Here is a 19,356-nt window from a genome sequence, read left to right as displayed (position 1 = left end):
TTATATATCGCTAACTATCCACAGAGTTAAATTCCTATCGATTTTTGTATTTATATTTAAATAAGGGATAAAACGACATTTACAATACAATTGTAATACTATCCTTAAAGAAGCCGAATATAGCACTTCATTTAAATATTTACCCTGACCAAGCACTTCACTTACAGAACTATAAACTATAAAAAAATAATTTTGTGACGTCTTGCATCCCACCTCACACGCCTTCATCACCTTGAACACTATCGTTAAGATTATCGACTACTCACAAAAGTTTGACAATCGCTCTCCGAACATCATCATTTAGCACCGGCGTCATTGTTTTGATTTCGTTTTGTTTTGAGTTTGTTGTATAATTTGTTTCTCATGAAATGATGCTATACCTTCTGGTGAAAATTCTCAACTGCCTGGATGAAGCCCTGCTCCGGCCACTAGCTTATGTTATAAATAAGTTCGTAACCGGCGTGTACTACTTTGTGTGGGGCAGCTACTTTCTCGGCTACTGTTTGGTGGATGGCAGTACTCGGGCCTGGCATCTGATGATATACGCTGGCTGCGAGCTCCAACGCTATTACAACTTGCTGTACAACAACTTCCTGGATTTGGCGGACTATTTCCGGGGCGGCACACGTGGTGGACTTATAAATGCCAGAGATTTTCTCCCATCCAGTGCCTTGTTCTTTTTGGGCCTGCTCGATGACATGGGAAAAGTTGTACTTTGGGTGATTCTGCTTCTATTGGACTATATACAGGCCTTTCTGGCCCGCTGCCTGAGTTTGTTTAACAGTTTCTTCCGGATCTCGATTGTCGTCGCGCTGCTGCTGGTTCTCTACATGTTCCGGCGCTACGTGTACTTGCTACTCAACTACCAGCTGCAGCGGGCCCGCACAGAGATCTCAGAGAAAACGCAGAGCGCTTATCTGTGGACAGAACGCCAGCTAAACCGAATAAGTTGGAGTGATTCTAGCGAGGCCAACGATGGAGCCCCACCAAGTAGCGGGAGCTGTGTGGTGTGCAGGGAGCGCCGAACCAACATTGTGATCCTGCCCTGCCGTCATCTATGCCTGTGCGCAGAGTGCTCAGTGCAGGTGCAAGCGCACAGGGACACGCGGGATCACTGTCCCCTCTGCCGAGAGTTTATTGATGGCTATCTGCAGGTTTTTGTATAAAGACCTTTACATATTTTATAAGTTAGTTGAAGAATCACACCCCTACATAAGACTGCTAATTCGAATGTCAAGCTCCAATAAAACTAGCATAAGTTAAGATATATCCAAAGATATAGAACGAAAGACAATACAAAAATCCTAAAAGACTCAGGAGAAGTGTCTGCAATAATTTTAATAATAATAAAAAATATTTTTAATTTTACGCACAGCTAGAATAAAACAAAAGAGCATTCGAATCCCAGATGATACAACACGTGAACTGTTTGTAACACATACTCGGAGAAATTAAATTGATTTAGTTTTTATTTCAAACCAATTAGAATATACGATTTTTGTTGTATACATTTATGTAAATACGTTTTGGTTTGTATAACTAATTTGTTTAAAAGACAGATATAGAAAAAATGTTTCATGTTTTTATGTTTAGGCTTACATCTTTATTTAAATATAAATTTAATTCGAAATGAAATGATTTGCTTTGCTTTGTATTGAATTGAAGAGTAAATTGAATTGCCCGATACATAAATACATACATACATATATATATACCTATATATAAATATATATTATGTACTATATATGTATCTATACCATAACATTCATATGCATATTGTTTCCGATATTTAAGAGTTAAATGAAACGTACAAATTAGAATAAAATTACACAACGGGCTATATAACCATAACGCTTCTCTGTACTCATCTATATAGCATAAAATAACTGTTACACTATATGTATACTTATAGCATCTTTAGGTATTTCTTCTGGTACCGGTCTTTGCTAGTAGTAGGCGCACAAATAGGTTGAATATAGCTTAAGTTACTATCTCTGTTGTGTGTTGTGTGGTGTGGGTGAATCTCTATCTGAGGGTGTGTTTTGTGGATATATGATATATGATCTGATCTGCACCAATAGACGCATTATGTATAATATTATCTTTCGAAAAACATCTAACTAATGCTTTAAATTTAATTTGTGCCAATTTGTTTTTTATATAAAGCTTGAGGCGCTGCTCCTAGTCTAAATCTGAACTCTTTTATAGTAAAATATATATGTATATATATTTCAAAATATATAGTGTGTAGGTGTATATATTATGTATATCATTTTCATAGCATGTTTAAAAAGTTTTCTTTTAAAATCGGTTCATCGAAAAATTTCACGTTTTACGGTTGGTTGCCATTTTTTTCTTATTTGGTTTTCTCTTTTGTAACTTTATCTCAAAAATATGAATCCACACTTGACATTCACATATAGTAGTACTATATGTATGCGTATGTACATATGTATGTATATATAAAATTACAAAAAGAACAACGAACCCAAAAAATATGTATTTGTATGTTCCGGTTATGGCTATATAGTATGTATATATGTCGCATTTGCGCCAGAAGTAACTGGTAAAAGTTGTTGTTTTTTCTTTCTATTCAAAATATATGTATCTGTATATAGTATATAGTATGTATGAAGGTTTCATGTATTGTATGTTTTGTGTAGGTACAAAGTAGTTTCCTTATGACTATTATATATCATATATATGTTATTATATGTAAGTGTGTCTGTGGTGCGTGATTGATATACATTGTTGTAACGGCTATAAAATGGCATCGTTTTGAGGGTTTCGAGCCGTGGGACGGCTGTGGGAAGGGAGTGCTCAAAAAAATTAAGGGAATGAGACTCCATCGTAACGGATTTGAATGCCCGCCCTACTATCGTCCACATCTATATCGACTTATATATCGCTAACTATCCACAGAGTTAAATAATATTCCTATCGATTTTTGTATTTATATTTAAATAAGGGATAAAACGACATTTACAATACAATTGTAATACTATCCTTAAAGAAGCCGAATATAGCACTTCATTTAAATATTTACCCTGACCAAGCACTTCACTTACAGAACTATAAACTATAAAAAAATAATTTTGTGACGTCTTGCATCCCACCTCACACGCCTTCATCACCTTGAACACTATCGTTAAGATTATTGACTACTCACAAAAGTTTGACAATCGCTCTCCGAACATCATCATTTAGCACCGGCGTCATTGTTTTGATTTCGTTTTGTTTTGAGTTTGTTGTATAATTTGTTTCTCATGAAATGAAATGATGCTATACCTTCTGGTGAAAATTCTCAACTGCCTGGATGAAGCCCTGCTCCGGCCACTAGCTTATGTTATAAATAAGTTCGTAACCGGCGTGTACTACTTTGTGTGGGGCAGCTACTTTCTCGGCTACTGTTTGGTGGATGGCAGTACTCGGGCCTGGCATCTGATGATATACGCTGGCTGCGAGCTCCAACGCTATTACAACTTGCTGTACAACAACTTCCTGGATTTGGCGGACTATTTCCGGGGCGGCACACGTGGTGGACTTATAAATGCCAGAGATTTTCTCCCATCCAGTGCCTTGTTCTTTTTGGGCCTGCTCGATGACATGGGAAACGTTGTACTTTGGGTGATTCTGCTTCTATTGGACTATATACAGGCCTTTCTGGCCCGCTGCCTGAGTTTGTTTAACAGTTTCTTCCGGATCTCGATTGTCGTCGCGCTGCTGCTGGTTCTCTACATGTTCCGGCGCAACGTGTACTTGCTACTCAACTACCAGCTGCAGCGGGCCCGCACAGAGATCTCAGAGAAAACGCAGAGCGCTTATCTGTGGACAGAACGCCAGCTAAACCGAATAAGTTGGAGTGATTCTAGCGAGGCCAACGATGGAGCCCCACCAAGTAGCGGGAGCTGTGTGGTGTGCATGGAGCGCCGAACCAACATTGTGATCCTGCCCTGCCGTCATCTATGCCTGTGCGCAGAGTGCTTAGTGCAGGTGCAAGCGCACAGGGACACGCGGGATCACTGTCCCCTCTGCCGAGAGTTTATTGATGGCTATCTGCAGGTTTTTGTATAAAGACCTTTACATATTTTATAAGTTAGTTGAAGAATCACACCCCTACATAAGACTGCTAATTCGAATGTCAAGCTCCAATAAAACTAGCATAAGTTAAGATATATCCAAAGATATAGAACGAAAGACAATACAAAAATCCTAAAAGACTCAGGAGAAGTGTCTGCAATAATTTTAATAATAATAAAAAATATTTTTAATTTTACGCACAGCTAGAATAAAACAAAAGAGCATTCGAATCCCAGATGATACAACACGTGAACTGTTTGTAACACATACTCGGAGAAATTAAATTGATTTAGTTTTTATTTCAAACCAATTAGAATATACGATTTTTGTTGTATACATTTATGTAAATACGTTTTGGTTTGTATAACTAATTTGTTTAAAAGACAGATATAGAAAAAATGTTTCATGTTTTTATGTTTAGGCTTACATCTTTATTTAAATATAAATTTAATTCGAAATGAAATGATTTGCTTTGCTTTGTATTGAATTGAAGAGTAAATTGAATTGCCCGATACATAAATACATACATACATATATATACATATACCTATATATAAATATATATTATGTACTATATATGTATCTATACCATAACATTCATATGCATATTGTTTCCGATATTTAAGAGTTAAATGAAACGTACAAATTAGAATAAAATTACACAACGGGCTATATAACCATAACGCTTCTCTGTACTCATCTATATAGCATAAAATAACTGTTACACTATATGTATACTTATAGCATCTTTAGGTATTTCTTCTGGTACCGGTCTTTGCTAGTAGTCGGCGCACAAATAGGTTGAATATAGCTTAAGTTACTATCTCTGTTGTGTGTTGTGTGGTGTGGGTGAATCTCTATCTGAGGGTGTGTTTTGTGGATATATGATCTGATCTGCACCAATAGACGCATTATGTATAATATTATCTTTCGAAAAACATCTAACTAATGCTTTAAATTTAATTTGTGCCAATTTGTTTTTTATATAAAGCTTGAGGCGCTGCTCCTAGTCTAAATCTGAACTCTTTTATAGTAAAATATATATGTATATATATTTCAAAATATATAGTGTGTAGGTGTATATATTATGTATATCATTTTCATAGCATGTTTAAAAAGTTTTCTTTTAAAATCGGTTCATCGAAAAATTTCACGTTTTACGGTTGGTTGCCATTTTTTTCTTCTTTTGGTTTTCTCTTTTGTAACTTTATCTCAAAAATATGAATCCACACTTGACATTCACATATAGTAGTACTATATGTATGCGTATGTACATATGTATGTATATATAAAATTACAAAAAGAACAACGAACCCAAAAAATATGTATTTGTATGTTCCGGTTATGGCTATATAGTATGTATATATGTCGCATTTGCGCCAGAAGTAACTTGTAAAAGTTGTTGTTTTTTCTTTCTATTCAAAATATATGTATCTGTATATAGTATATAGTATGTATGAAGGTTTCATGTATTGTATGTTTTGTGTAGGTACAAAGTAGTTTCCTTATGACTATTATATATCATATATATGTTATTATATGTAAGTGTGTTTGTGGTGCGTGATTGATATACATTGTTGTAACGGCTATAAAATGGCATCGTTTTGAGGGTTTCGAACCCGAACCTAACTTACATCGCTTTCAAACTGTATTGGTCACCTGTCAACTTGTTCCTGTGTTTTTGTCCTGTTTTATTCCCGTTCCTAACCGTTACAAGTTCAGTTTGTAGTTTTAGCTTTAGTTATAGTTTATTCAAAGTGCCGTCTGCTTATGAATTATTGCTCTAAATTTCTAAATTTGTCAACTTGATCAGTGATGTAAATGTATATAATATATATATATGTATATGTAAGTTTATAGCTTCAGCTTAGCCGCATGCAGATCATTGTTTTTATTCTTAGTTTATCTTGGCCTAAGTTCTTCTTAAAGATGGTACAAAAACTACTTGTCTGAACATCATCGAACATCTGTCTCTTGTGCTACATGTACTGTAATAATTTATTAATGATCTATCTAAAATGTATATTTTATATAGGCATGCCAATCGGTTTCGTTTCGTATAAATTATATAGATAATAATAACACTTAACGGTTCTGTTCTGTGCACTCGAAAGCTTGAAGAGATATGTATGTTGCTCATATTCAAACAATTTCTTTTTTCCTTTTTTCAGTTAACATTTTAGTTCTATAAAAGTCTTGAATTTTACACATAGAAAATGTTTTCCTTTAATACAAACATTAATTGGAAAGTTGCTAAAGGCTGTACTTTGAAATTTCCTCGAAATATACTATTAAATATTTCTTGCTAGCTAACGATCTTAATTTTTTGTTTTGTTTTTGTTGTTATCAAAGAAAAGTTGTACGTATAAAATAAACCATACAAAAGTTAGACATCAAAATATATAAATTTATGCATGTATTGTATATGTATTATAGACATAGACATACTATATATTCAGAGTTGAGTTCAATGCCAATCTATCACAAAATCACATAGAGGGGGTTTCCTATCGAAATAACACACATATAGAGAGAGTGGCAAACGGATCGATCGATCCATTTGCCTTTTCTTTGAGAACTCAGTTGGAGTGGCTAAGATTAAATAAGGTTTTTTATGTTTTTTTTTTATCGTTTCTCGTTTGGAACGTACACACTATACACATATGGGTTTTGGGCTACGCTACCGAAATACTTAGGTTATGTTATATTCTAGAGATTAACAGATATATCTTTTCTTATCGGCTAGATTTGTGTGTGTTTGTGTGCAACAACTCTCTGTGTCAGACACAATCATCACAAAAAGGTACTTAAACTCTCAATGTGCACTGGTTGAGTGCATTGTTGATACATAACTTGAACCAAAGTATACCTAGTGTTATCCTATATATCTAAACCTATCTATAGATTTTACAGAAATACTTGGTTGGGGTAATGGTTGGGAATTATCTTAGCTAGAGGGCAAGCATGGCATTTCTATGATATGATCTGATAGTTGATTTTCACAAACTGGATGTTCTATCCTAAAAGAGGAAAACATTAAGAAAGCAAAACATGGTTATTGGCTATTGAATGTCTCCAATTTATGGCCATTCAACTATTATTTAGTATTTTTTTCACTTATTCTGGAGGGACCTTTCTAAGGGCTCATATATATCCTACAAATAATAATCGCATAGCTCTAATTGTGGTTTTGTAACGCTTAAAACAATTGACTAGAAGGTAGCAAAAACAAAGGCAAAAGAGCGTACTGTCCAGGCTGTGTGTCCGTGTGTCTGTCTGTCGATTTGTCGGTCGGTTAACAATGAATGTTGAGCAAGCTCAGAGCTGAGTCGGAAGGGTTGTGCTGTGAAAGTGTTTGCCATTGAAGCCATTGAAGTCCGTGGGTCTTGTGCGTGCACGCCTATTGATTTTGACAGTTGAAATTAAACAATTTGAACAATTAACGTCAACAAGTTGTAATTTCCTTTGGGCGCTGACAAGTCACGAAGGAGCCAGCAATGCACTCCGCTCCTTACGAAACTCTTTCAAATATTCATGTCCGTAATTATCCGAAGGGGATGATGGTTGTCTAACTATCTATCCTCGAACTATAGATATGGCCTGGGTCTGCTGCATACTTGCACTCACTGGGTTTTTTGTTTTCTTTTTTTTTTTCTTTTCTTTGATTTTTTTATTGGGGTTTCTACTAAAGCTAGTTATGGATTACCTAGTTCTTAGTGGGTCTAACTTAGGTCTAGGTTGAAGGAAGCAATGTTGTGATGTGGATTTGGACTGCCTAGAAGGGCAATGTGGTGACGAACATGTTCTCGATGAGGGCTGGCGCTGGCACCAGATCCTCCAGCTTCAGATAGAAGATCCGCTGCAATCCCTGAACACTGAGGGATCGCAGCTCCGGAAGTTTCCCCAGAAGCCGGCTGAAGTAGTGCTGCTTCTTCTGGGCCTCGGCATTGTAGGTGACATGATCGCGCAGACTACCAATGATCTTCATCTGCAGCTGCTCCACCTTCTTCGGCTCACGCAGGCCATGCCGCTCTAAAGGGGTTTCAAGGAAGATATATTTCAGTAAAGGACGATTCTCTTTGGGATTGAGTGGATGAGTGGATGCCTACCTGTGATCAGCGTGAGGGCACAGAGACAGGCAAAAGCTGATATGTCAATCTCCAGGCTGTGAAGACTCCGACTAAAGTCCATGATGTCGTTCAGCCACTCGCCGAAAGATCGCTGGCACTGACTGCGATGGAGCACGGTGCCGTTGCAGAAGATCATCTTGGTGTCGTCGCTGCGGGCGCGATAGGACAGACGCAGGACGAACAGCTCCAGGGAGGCCGACTGGAAGAGCAGCTCCTGATCCTCAGGCGTGAGATCCAAGTAGCCGGGTATCTTCTCCGCAAACTGTTTGATCACATCCACCGAACTGGTCAGCAGATGATAGAACTGCTGCACCTTGTCCGCCTCGCTCATCGACGGCTCCTCGTAGTGGGTGTAGTCCAGGCACGAGGGATCGGGCGTGGTGTCCACATGGCTCCTCACCAGAGCCGTTATCAGGGAAATGGGTGGGGATGGCGGCGACTCCTGTGGCGATTTCGGCTTTGAGGGCAGACGACCCCGACGTCCTTTGAGGGAGTCCGTGCGAACCACTTCCTTGACCATGCCAACGACCAGACACTTCTGGAAGCGACAGAACTGACACCGATTGCGTCTCCGCTTGTCCACCGGGCACATCTTGTCCGCCAAGCAGACGTACTTGGAGCCCTTCTGCACCGTCCGCTTGAAGAATCCCTTGCAGCCTTCGCAGGTCCGCACGCCATAGTGCTGACAGGCGGCAGTGTCCCCGCAGACGGCGCACAGCTGGGAGGCCGCTTGCAGCAGTCGTCCCGCCTGGAGATCTGCCCCTGCGGCACTTGCCGGAGAACTGGCCGACGAATTGGGCGCCGAACTCAACTGCAGAGGATGGGCGTGGGCATGGGCATGGGCGTGATGCCGCTGACCCAGCGTGATCTTGGCCAGCTTGGGGCTCTGGGCGGAGGTACCGGCGGGTGAGACTGTCCGCTGCACAGGCAACGAGGATCGACGCACCGGCGTCGGCCCCACTGAAGCAGAAATGGAGGCTGCTGCCGCCGCCTCCACAGCAGCTGTGGCCGCCGCCAGTTCCGAGATGGTGGGAAAGGTGGGCAACGAGTAGCGTTCTCCATTATGTGAATTGTAGTTCTGGGGATTAAAGATTAGAGATAAAAGATATGATAGAAATTGTATTGAAGATCCATAGATTTGGGGGAATACGAAAATAAAATGTGGCCTTTGTTCACTTTGGATTTACCCTCGAAGAAAATTGAATTCTACTTGCCTTATGGGATCGAATTGGTTCGTTTTCATTGATATACTTTTCATACTATAGGTATAAATATGCATCTATCTCCATAGATTGTCATAGAGTTTAGGTAAATTTAGGACCGAACATATCATGGACTTGTGGGCTTACTTTCAGTCTAGTTATATGGTTTACTTACATGATAGTTTGGCTGCTGTTGCTGCTGTCCGTAGAAATTATCGGAAGCGGAGACACCATTGTACTCGTAGAGGGAGCTGGCCGAGGAGCTGGGCGAGAGATTGGCGCTGGCATTGACGGCATTGAAGTGTCCGTGGTAGTTGTAGCCACTGCTGCCGCCGTTGTTGTTGTTGTTGCTGCCACTGCTGCTGCTGTTGGGATGCGGATGTGAGTGCGACATCTGGGACTGGGACTGGGACTGTGTCTGGAGCGTGTGGAGCTGCTGGAGCTGGGCGGGAGCTGGAGCCGGGCTGGCATTCCACCCGGACATAACCTCGGCGGCACTGGTCAGGGGGAAGCAGTCCTCGTCCATTTTGAGGGTCAGCACCTGATCGGTTGGCGTGGCAGCCGCCGTCGAGGAGGAGGAGGCCTGCTGGGGACTACTGCCGCTGCTACTGGTGTACTTTAGGGAGTAGGTCTCCTGGAAGCTGGGCAGGCTGCTGCCGCAGGACAGAGGGCCACCGATGGGCGAGATCAGCTGGATTTGGCCGGAACCGGGTTGCCGCTGTTGCTCCTGTTGCTGCTGCTGCTGCTGCTGGGGCTGTTGCTGCTGCTGCTGCTGCTGTTGGGCGTGGAGGGCTATGGCTGGATCACTGCTGGAGCGAAGGCTGAGCAGGCAGAGCTGCTGCTCCTGCTCAGAGCTGAGCTGCTGCTCGGGAATGGAGGAGAGCCGCTTGTCCCGCAGACACGTGAGCTTGGTGAGGTTCTCGATGGAGCTGGTAAGATCCTCGCCAGATGGATTATCCGGATAGCCGCTGGTCGTCGGCGAGAGCAGCGAGTTGTTCGAGTCCGAGGGGAAGAAGAGATCCGAGAAGAGCTCACTGTGCGATCCGGCCACGTCGTTCAGGTTGCTGATCAACTGATCCTCCTCATGGGAGAGCAGTGACTCGGTCTTTAGCAGGTGTTGTTGGGAGTTTAGGATCTGCTGATGATGATGTTGTTGCTGCTGCTGCTGCTGTTGCTGTTGCTGCTGCTGATGCTGCAGATGTTGCTGTTGGAGATGATGATGTTGCTGCTGCTGCTGCTGAAGATGATGGTGTCCAGCTGCTGCTGCGGTTACCGACGACGTTGTGGTCGTCGTCGCGGATTGCGAGGAGAAATTATCAAAGGGCGACAATGAACTAAAGGAGCTCTGCAACGAAAGACAGTCCACAGCCGACTAAATTAGTAACTGAATGAATCGCAGCCTGATAGCTAACAGAATAGGCCATGGATATGGGTATGCTCGTATGGATTGGTGGAGTCTAACTTTCCCTCAGGACATGCGCAATTCCTTGAGCCACTGCCATTGGTTCTATGCCCTGAGCCACCCTTAGGATAGCACTGAACAACTCTTTAGAATGTTTTCCCAATTGGTTATGGTCTGGACAAAATGTTTTCCAAACACATATTTCTCCTAACAATAGACATCTAATTGTTCGCTTGGTGTTGTGGCTGCCTATGGGCTGCCTTTGGGGTGTGTTATGAGTAAAGACAACTTGACTCCACTTAACTCTTCGCAGCTGGCAATTAGCGTTTCCATTCATCTTTGGATTTGGTTATGCATATGGACATGGGCAATTTGCATACCATTTTTGCACACTTTACGCTCAGGATGTTTTCTTTTCTTTCAAATAGATACCACAGCGGGATATGGGGATTGGAAATTGGCAATATTTATGGAGTTTCTGGGAGTGTAAATAAATTTAAATATTGTTTTCTCTATCAGATGATCCTACCATTAATGAATAGTTATGACTTTTTCCCATGATATCCCTGGAGTATATTTATACTTATATTTTATATATGACGATCTTACATTGGGTTGCAAAAGTAACATGCTTGTTGTCGCTGGGTTATTAAGCCTCACTTGGCTGATTTTTGTTGTATGGATTGCTGCTGCTGTTGTTGCAGTTGCACTCGCTGTTGTTCCCCCTGTTGTTGTTGTTGTTGTTGCTGCGCCTGCTGTTGATGTTGCAGATGTTGCTGTCGTAGCCGGAGCTTCTGTAGTTTCTGTTGCGCTGTCAGTGTTGCTGTCAGTTTTCCCGACTTTCCGCTCGACGAGGAGTTTCGACTTGCGGGGCTGACTGGCTGCTGATGTGGCTCCTCCTGCGGTTACTGCTGCTGCTGCTGCTGTTGCTGTTGCTGTTGCTGCTGCTGCACCTGCAAAAAGGATACAAAAGGAAAAGGTCTTTAGCAATTTAGAATACTTTCGAAGTCAAGCGGGCGTGAATGCCATTGCGGCGGGTGTCTCTGGGGTGCGCTTAATGCTAAATGGTTGGTGAAATGCCACAGAAATATATCTGCCATGACTACTGTCTCAGATATGAGAAGATTCATAAGCTGCCGTTGCCACTGTTGCCGCTGTTTCTGCTGCTGCCGTTCGTTGCCCAATTGTCTTGCGTTCCACACGCAAGCCTCCTCCGTATCGAATGTCTTAATTAGAAATGCTCAAAACTCCACCGACTGTCCACATATATAAATATATAGATGTATATGGAGAGGGTGAGGGGGAGCGATGCCTGCCACGACACCTCCCCATTGTGTCGCGCGGGGTTAGCATGAGGCAAGCTCACGTTGCAACCAAGAAACGAAGATGTTGCCAAAAAAAACTCACCCCAACCCCCCAGTAAAAAGCAACCTAAACGAAACGAGGATCACATCTCCATCTCTCGGTTAATGCGGCACATAAAATGTAATAAATTGTGTTGTCCGTTGTTGCACGTTCCCTGGCTCTGGGTTGGCTGCCCCATTGGCTCGGCCGGGGCATCGCGTTGTTCCCTGCCACGTTGCGGGTGTTCGCTGCTTTTTTTGTTGTTTTTTTTTTTTTGATTATAATAAATATTTTGGCTTATTCGCATTGCAAAATCCTCATCGAATCTGTGTGGCAGCGCGGTTCGTTTTGTGGCTTTGTGAAATCATTTTTCATAATTTGCATAATTTTGTGAAACGAAATTATTGAAAAATTGAAGAATAATTGAAGAGTATTCTCTTGTAACGATAATAGAAAAGGGAGATATTTATGAGGATTGCAATTGGGAGCAAAATGTATTAATATTCAATCGAAAAATTACACATTCTATCCTATAACTATTCTTCTATAAATTGTCTTTTTTTGTATACAAATTTTCCTCTGCAAGTCCGCATAAATCTCCAGCAAGTAATAAACTGTCATCAAACCCATTAATTAAGCCAACCCATAATTATAGCCAAACTTCAACAAAACTATTTTTCACACATGGCGAGTATCTACATACGAATACTCGTATATTGTATACCTACAATATTTCTCACTAATCAACTTTTGCTGTGTATTTAGTTATTTTTCACTGATTTTTTACCCCCGACTTTAGTTGACTTCTTGGCCGTCTGACTCTTTTGACACTTTTTATCTGCAAGAATTAGTTATAGCCCGACAAAAAGACGTAAAGAAACAACTAAAAAACTGAAAAATAATAATCATGGCCCACCACCAGATTGTGGATTGTGGATTTCCTAACGTGTGTCTCTTGGCTTGAATTTGACAAATTAATAAATGATTTTGGTTGCTGTTTGGCTGTCGTGTCAGTTGTCGTAGACCCAACAAACACCGAAAAAACCAGCAACAAACAACACAAAAACCGAGAAAAACGTGGACGCAGTTCATGGAGGGCAGTCATAAAAAAAATATGAAAAAAAATATAGATAAATGTGTGTATATACAATTTATAAATATTCATGATAGGTGCATTTCAGAGTATTGAAATATTGCACAAATTTATGCTTGAGAGATTTGTCCTCTTTGATGGGAAAGAAAAAAATATAAAATTATTGAAATTTTAGGATATTTTTGGGAATCTGCTTTTCTCTCCATAAAAAACGATCAATAAATCCACTAAATGCCTGTGTTTAAATGGATTCCACAAGTTTAAGACAAGATAAACAAATTTCACTTCAAATATAACAACTTCCCATTTAACTCTTTAACAAAATGAGATATTATATCTCTACATGATGTTGGTGAAACCATTAATCATCTTTCAACCAATTGAACAATTTTCTTTTGCAAAGAAAACCAATTATTTGGCCATAAAAAGATTACAAATAGTACAATAATTGGTTGAACGTTTTTCAAAATAATCAGCATGTACAAAATCTCTGTAAAATTAATGTTATAGGATAACGATCCTCGATAAAGGGATAAACATCAGAGTTTAATTACATATAAAATAGCTTGTTAATTGATTTAAAAAATTTTATCATTTAAAAATAAATTATATAGAACAAAAAATATCTAAAGTGGTTAAAAACTTGCTTCTATCATAAATTTAAACTTATCTCCAGATCATTCATGATCACTCGTTATCGCAATTACATTTTTCAAATTCTTAAATTACCTAGGCCCCTTAGATTTGACCCACAAGCGAAAAAAGAGCCAGTAAATTACTTGTAACATCTTCCACACACTCTAGAAAACGTTCTCCGACTCTACCAGAATTTCAAGTTTCCACCGGCGACAAATCGAAAAGGCATAACTTGCCTTATAGATGATTAAGCGCTGCATTTGGCAACCTCAAGCCAACTTCCATATGGAAAAAAACTAATCATAAATGTTGTTCTATTGGGGTTCTGTTGTGGGGTGCCCCGGGCCCGTTTCCCCCATTTTTGGGTATGGCTATATGAGAGATGGCAGAGGCAGGTCGGCACTTTGGCACTTTGGCAGTGACAAATATTCAGACATTGTCGGCGTCTCAATCGCTTTGTAGAATGCCATCTCAAAACTATGTCAAATGTTGGATTGAATGCAAATGTGTCCCCCTCCATCCTCTAGCCGATGATATAACAGACTCGCAGAAGAATGGAGTGGAGTGGAGTGGAGCGGATCTTCTGCTGGATGAGCAATTAACTATAGGCTAGACCTGCTAGACAATAGACGGAGGAAAGGTCTGAGATTGCATAAATCAATCAAATTGTCTCTCACTCTCTGTGGCAGGAACCCTGAGTTGAGTAATAGATCCAATTTCGATATGAAAATTTTCGATTCGAGGACGGTTACAGAAATTGGGTTTTTCTTCTCCTTCTACAGTTTTCAGAGTCAGCTTTTTTCTGCTCAACTTTAAATACCAACCCCATTACCCATTACCCATTGGCCATTAAGCATTGCCGCATCAGCCCATCCGCCGTATCCGAGTGCAACTACAATGAACAACAACAATTGATGAAAATCGACAATTAATAGTGAAAGTCTAGTCTCCAGACGAACGGCCTCCTCCTCATCATCATCATCATCATCCGCCGCCTCCCCAACAACAACAACATCATTATCATCATCAAAGGTACTGCAGGAAGAGACTATACCCAAAAAAAACAAGCAGGGGGAGACTGGGGACTCCTCTATGTCTATTAGGCCAAACGTCGTCGTCGTCGTCGTCGTCGTCTTCCACTGCGACTTTTGTCGCTGTCGTGGATTTCAAAGGCGATACCATCGAAGCCGCCGCCGCCGCCGCGCAGTCGCAAACGAAAACCTGCAACAAAATGAGGAGTAAACTCCTTTGGTGCCCACAGTCCAAAAAAAACACAAAAAAACTGTAGTGAACCGAACCTGAAACCCATTTGTATACTTCTCACAGATCTTCACACGAAGTCTGGCTGTGGCTGTGGCTTGTGTTGCACCCACTGACTCAATGACTGAGTGGCCAGGCCGGGCCACGGATATACGGTATGGGTATGGGTTCCCTCTGACCCAACCGAACCAAGAAGAAGACGATCCAGACTCGCATTACCATTTCTTTGGGTCACTGCACAAGACGAGTGTACCCCGGCACCCTCCCAGCATTCAGTCTGTCAATTTCGGCAGATGCCTACATGTCCAAGTCCATCCATTGATCAGGCCATTGGCCAAAAGCAAGCCCCAGCCAAGACTCTACCAACTCTGGCCAATGGAGTTCGCAGTTCAAAGTACAAGACTCTAGCCGGAGCATGAACAAAAGCCTTGCAAAATAATATGTATTAACGATATTATATAAAAAAACAGACTCTGTTGGAAAAACAAAAAAAATTAGCAAACTTATGCAATGGGCCAAGAAGACACGAGAAGAGGCAGAGCCCCAGAGAGACTCTGGGGAGGAATGGTGTATCTTTTTTTTTGGGGATTTCTCTCTCTCTCCATTATAATAAATTTGTTAACGATGCCTCGTCTCGCAGAAGGAGGCCGAGAGATGAAAATCCCCCTCGCTCCAAAGGAAAAAACAAATAAAACAATTAGAAAACTGCAATTTTTCAGGGAAGAAGATGTACGAAAAATGCATCCACTGGAAGAAGAAAAACCCCAAAACCCAACCCGAATTTGCAATTTTTTTACAGATACTCGTATCGTTTTTGCTGCGGTTGTAAATTTTGCTTTGGGGCCATCAAACACAATGGTCTAAAATGGGCAATCTTCAATGTTTATCGCGCACTCTTCCCGGTAGCTTTTTTGGCAGTAGCCGACGGTAGTTTTATTCGGGAATCTGTTTTTTTTTTTTATTTTTTATTTCTATTTTTATTTTCTTTGTTTGCGATTCGATGCCGAGCTTCATCTTCGATGAATTGCTTTCTAAATGACCCAAGGCCATATTGGGGCGAATGATATTTCATATTGATCTGGGAACAGCCCTATCCTCTGTCTGTCTGTCTATCTCTCTGTCTTCGGTGGCATTGTTTCTGGCTTCTTGTGGCACACAAAAAGGGTGTGTACCAAAAACATTGTGAATGTGGGAGCAACAGCAAAAAGTCTTGAATCATTTGCCTAAGGAACTTGACTTTTGACATCAAGTGAATATGAAAATCAAATCATTAGTGGGTCATTTCTGGGAATCAGCTGATTATCTATCCATGAAGGCAGTATGGAATGTTTCTTCATGCCAAACACTCCATCAAACACCCAACAGTTATTCCCAAACGCCCTGAAGGCATGTCTAATTAGTAGATCCCCACCCACAAATATATATATAGAGCCACACGATAATGAAACCACCCAAGCACGATCATCGGAGGCTGAGAGAGACGAGACTCTTGGCGAATCAATTATGGCACCCACTAAACCAGCCAGGCCCCAGCCCCCAGCCCCCAGCCCCCACTCGGTGGTCTTTGGTGGGGCCAATAGCCAGTTAAGTGTTGGTCGTATAAATCAAGTTATATGGAATCTTCGGGCAATTCTTGGCCATCGGCAGACATCGGCTGCGATGCCGGTGCTAAAAAGCACACACACGGTGTAACTATTAAAATCCTATAAATCCGTACAATTAAACGTAAGCGAAACTGTGTCAGCAGTGTCTCAATACCCGTACATGTTGTAGATACAGATGGTGATGGCGATGGAGATGTAGATACAGATACAAAGTGTATATAGAACTATCCATGGCAAAAGGTCAGTCAGAGTTAAACATCGAAAGTGTTTGGCTCCTCAGCTATCAAGATGAACAACAACAACAGCCACAACATCATTAAAAGACAATAACATGATTTTGTTCAAGAATTTCAATTGAATGAATGACTCAAAGCCATATCCAACAACAACAAAATCGAGTAAAAAAAGCTGAAATTGTCGCAACAATTCGTATAAATCTCTTTGCGCCACTTTGAATGCTAAGTAAACCACGAGACATCGTCATCGGTTTTTAATCGCTGCAAAAATCATCGAAGGCCATCTTGGACATTTCATGGCACCCCACAGATCCCCACCGATCCCCCTCCAGATCCCCTCGAGAGAGACCAAAACCAGAGACGACCATCCAAACGGATTGAAGTCATTTTTTGAGCGCATCTCAACCAGTTGCCCCCCAATCATGAATCTGTCTGAATGTATCTGTATCTGTATCTGTAGCTGTGTCTGTATGGGCAGTCACCTGTGTATTGGCCAATACTCTTGCTCGAACTCTTGCGTTGGCTTTGGCTCTGGCTCTGGTGGCACTTGTCGCCAACTGCAGCCAGCCTCAGGAACTTGCCCAAAAGCCGGCAATGGGTCAGAGAGCTCCACTCAGACCCAACCCAATGTCCACTTGATCATTCATTATGCAAAAAGCGGATTCATAAAAGTAAAAGCCAACGCCAGAGGCAGCGAGTAACCAAATCCCCTACAAGCTGCGGCCACAGGCTACTCAGCTACAGTGCGATCTGTAGATCGCCAAAGATATTTATTTGCATGAAATTCTAATAAAAGAATTTGCCGTTAAGGTGTTAGCCGCGGGGCCCAGTTGCCTCGGATCTGCTTCTACTCATTCTGTAAACTGGTTTAATTGAATTGTTATATCATCAGCAAAGCATCTGCATCAGCATCAGCATCATCATCTCAATCGATGTACGGCTAAGGCAGCCGTACTTTTAATACTAAAAGATACTTCGGAGAGAGTGTGTTTTCTAAAATGAATCAAGTCAGCAAATGTCTCTAAAAATAGTATCTGGGTAATAAAGATATATTGCTTGTTCGAATTAAAGTATGCGTTTGGGACAAAGATACCTTCAGATGGATTGGAAACAATCGGAACAATGTGGATATCCGATATATGAATGTATTTCAAAGGATCGAAAGGATGAAATCGAATCTGTTAAATTTGCTGTTGGATTATAAGAAGATATAAAGGAAACCCAAATTGTATAATGTATCTGTATCTATATCTGTCGTTGTGGGAATCAAATATATATTAGAAAGGTCTATGCATGAGAATAGAAAACAGGAAAAAGGTGTCACCTAACAGAATTGAAAATTGATATTCATTTCCTCATCTATCTAGGATACTTTCCATTTCCAATAATCCTTGAATTATTCAATCTTCCAATGCACCTAAACCCGTAGATTCTTCCCTCCAAATATAGTACAGTTCAATCACGACTACAATGCTCTGCCCATTTAGAAGTCTCACCCTCCATCGCCACTCCACTCCCTCGCCCACAACCAAACCCAATGCTCAATCCGAAAACCCAATCCTCAATCCCCAATTGCCGAGCTTTAGACTCTTTCCCCCACATTTATTATACAGATTGAAGCCGCCTAATTTGCATCTTGAGCGGCGCCCCACCAAACTTGGGCTGCAGCTCGACTGAAGCTGCTGGCGGGTCAAAGGTGCACATGATGCTGCAGTGCATCAGTGTTGCTGGCGACTGCCACGGAGTCGGAGTCGGAGTCACTGCCTGGGCCTGAGCCTGAGCCTGAGCCGCTGCCACCGACTGATTGACATGACTGAGACAAAGATAAATAAGCTGCCAGTTTTGGAACGCCGCTTACATAATTACGGGCATGGAATGGAACTTTTTTTTTTGCTTCCTCGGCTTTCGGTTAGACAAAAAAGGTTTCGGTCTAAGCAAAAAAAATCAAAGATTTCTTGGCTCCGTTGCCAGGCGAGCATCCGACATGGAATCGAAGCCGGCAAAGAAGGTGCAGCTGATGCGAGAGGTGGGAAGCCACCTCTTGGCCGGCCACCAGCTCCTAAAGAAATAAATAAAAACCAGTAAGCAAAGCCGAAGCTTGGGGATACCCTTCATGGCATTCGAATCAAACTTTGTGGAGATTAGAATTAAGGAAATTTCTCACAAAGATAGGATTTGCTCCTAAGACAGATATAAAATAGAGTCTTATAGTCTTGTCTTTGTCTTAACTTGAGAATCCAGGACGTAGCCTGTGTTGGGGAATGGGCTGCAACGATCAATCAAATGATTCTTTGATTCTATATTTTTTAGATGAAAGATCCCTGCTTCTTCGTATGGTAGCAATCACCATACCTTCTCTGCCAGGGTAT

The 19,356-nt window shown here is 41.2% G+C and overlaps 3 protein-coding genes across 3 annotated transcripts in view; 2 read left to right on the top strand and 1 right to left on the bottom strand.

The window, feature by feature from the left end:
- The first annotated feature begins 257 nt into the window (after positions 1–257).
- Positions 258–4,390, top strand: LOC6903085 (uncharacterized). The gene is made up of 2 exons (XM_002132767.3): positions 258–368; positions 3,272–4,390. The coding sequence occupies exon 2, from the start codon at positions 3,277–3,279 to the stop codon at positions 4,072–4,074; it is 798 nt and encodes a 265-aa protein (XP_002132803.3). The 5' UTR covers positions 258–368; positions 3,272–3,276; the 3' UTR covers positions 4,075–4,390.
- On the top strand, positions 333–1,482 carry LOC4816866 (uncharacterized). The gene has a single exon (XM_001356830.4). It carries the CDS (start codon positions 369–371, stop codon positions 1,164–1,166), a length of 798 nt encoding a protein of 265 aa, XP_001356866.3. The 5' UTR covers positions 333–368; the 3' UTR covers positions 1,167–1,482.
- A 1,844-nt stretch (positions 4,391–6,234) lies between the features above and the next one.
- Hr38 (Hormone receptor-like in 38) overlaps positions 6,235–19,356 on the bottom strand; it is a 34,394-nt gene continuing 21,272 nt past the window's right edge. The window contains exons 2-5 of the mRNA XM_001356829.4: positions 11,424–11,767; positions 9,588–10,757; positions 8,190–9,288; positions 6,235–8,112 (exon numbers count right to left, since the gene is read on the bottom strand). Coding sequence (XP_001356865.4) covers positions 7,856–8,112; positions 8,190–9,288; positions 9,588–10,757; positions 11,424–11,444 — 2,547 coding nt within the window. The 5' untranslated portion in view covers positions 11,445–11,767 and the 3' untranslated portion in view covers positions 6,235–7,855. The remainder of the gene's footprint in view (positions 8,113–8,189; positions 9,289–9,587; positions 10,758–11,423; positions 11,768–19,356) is intronic.

This window comes from Drosophila pseudoobscura, chromosome 4 (assembly GCF_009870125.1).
Source record: "Drosophila pseudoobscura strain MV-25-SWS-2005 chromosome 4, UCI_Dpse_MV25, whole genome shotgun sequence".
Classification (NCBI taxonomy): domain Eukaryota; kingdom Metazoa; phylum Arthropoda; class Insecta; order Diptera; family Drosophilidae; genus Drosophila; species Drosophila pseudoobscura.
Note: the sequence above shows the minus strand (reverse complement) of the source record. Positions and strands in the feature narration are given on the sequence as shown.

Coding starts and splice junctions, on each gene's coding strand:
- LOC6903085 (XM_002132767.3), top strand. CDS start 3,277: ATGATGCTATACCTTCTGGTGAAAATTCTCAACTGCCTGGATGAAGCC.
- LOC4816866 (XM_001356830.4), top strand. CDS start 369: ATGATGCTATACCTTCTGGTGAAAATTCTCAACTGCCTGGATGAAGCC.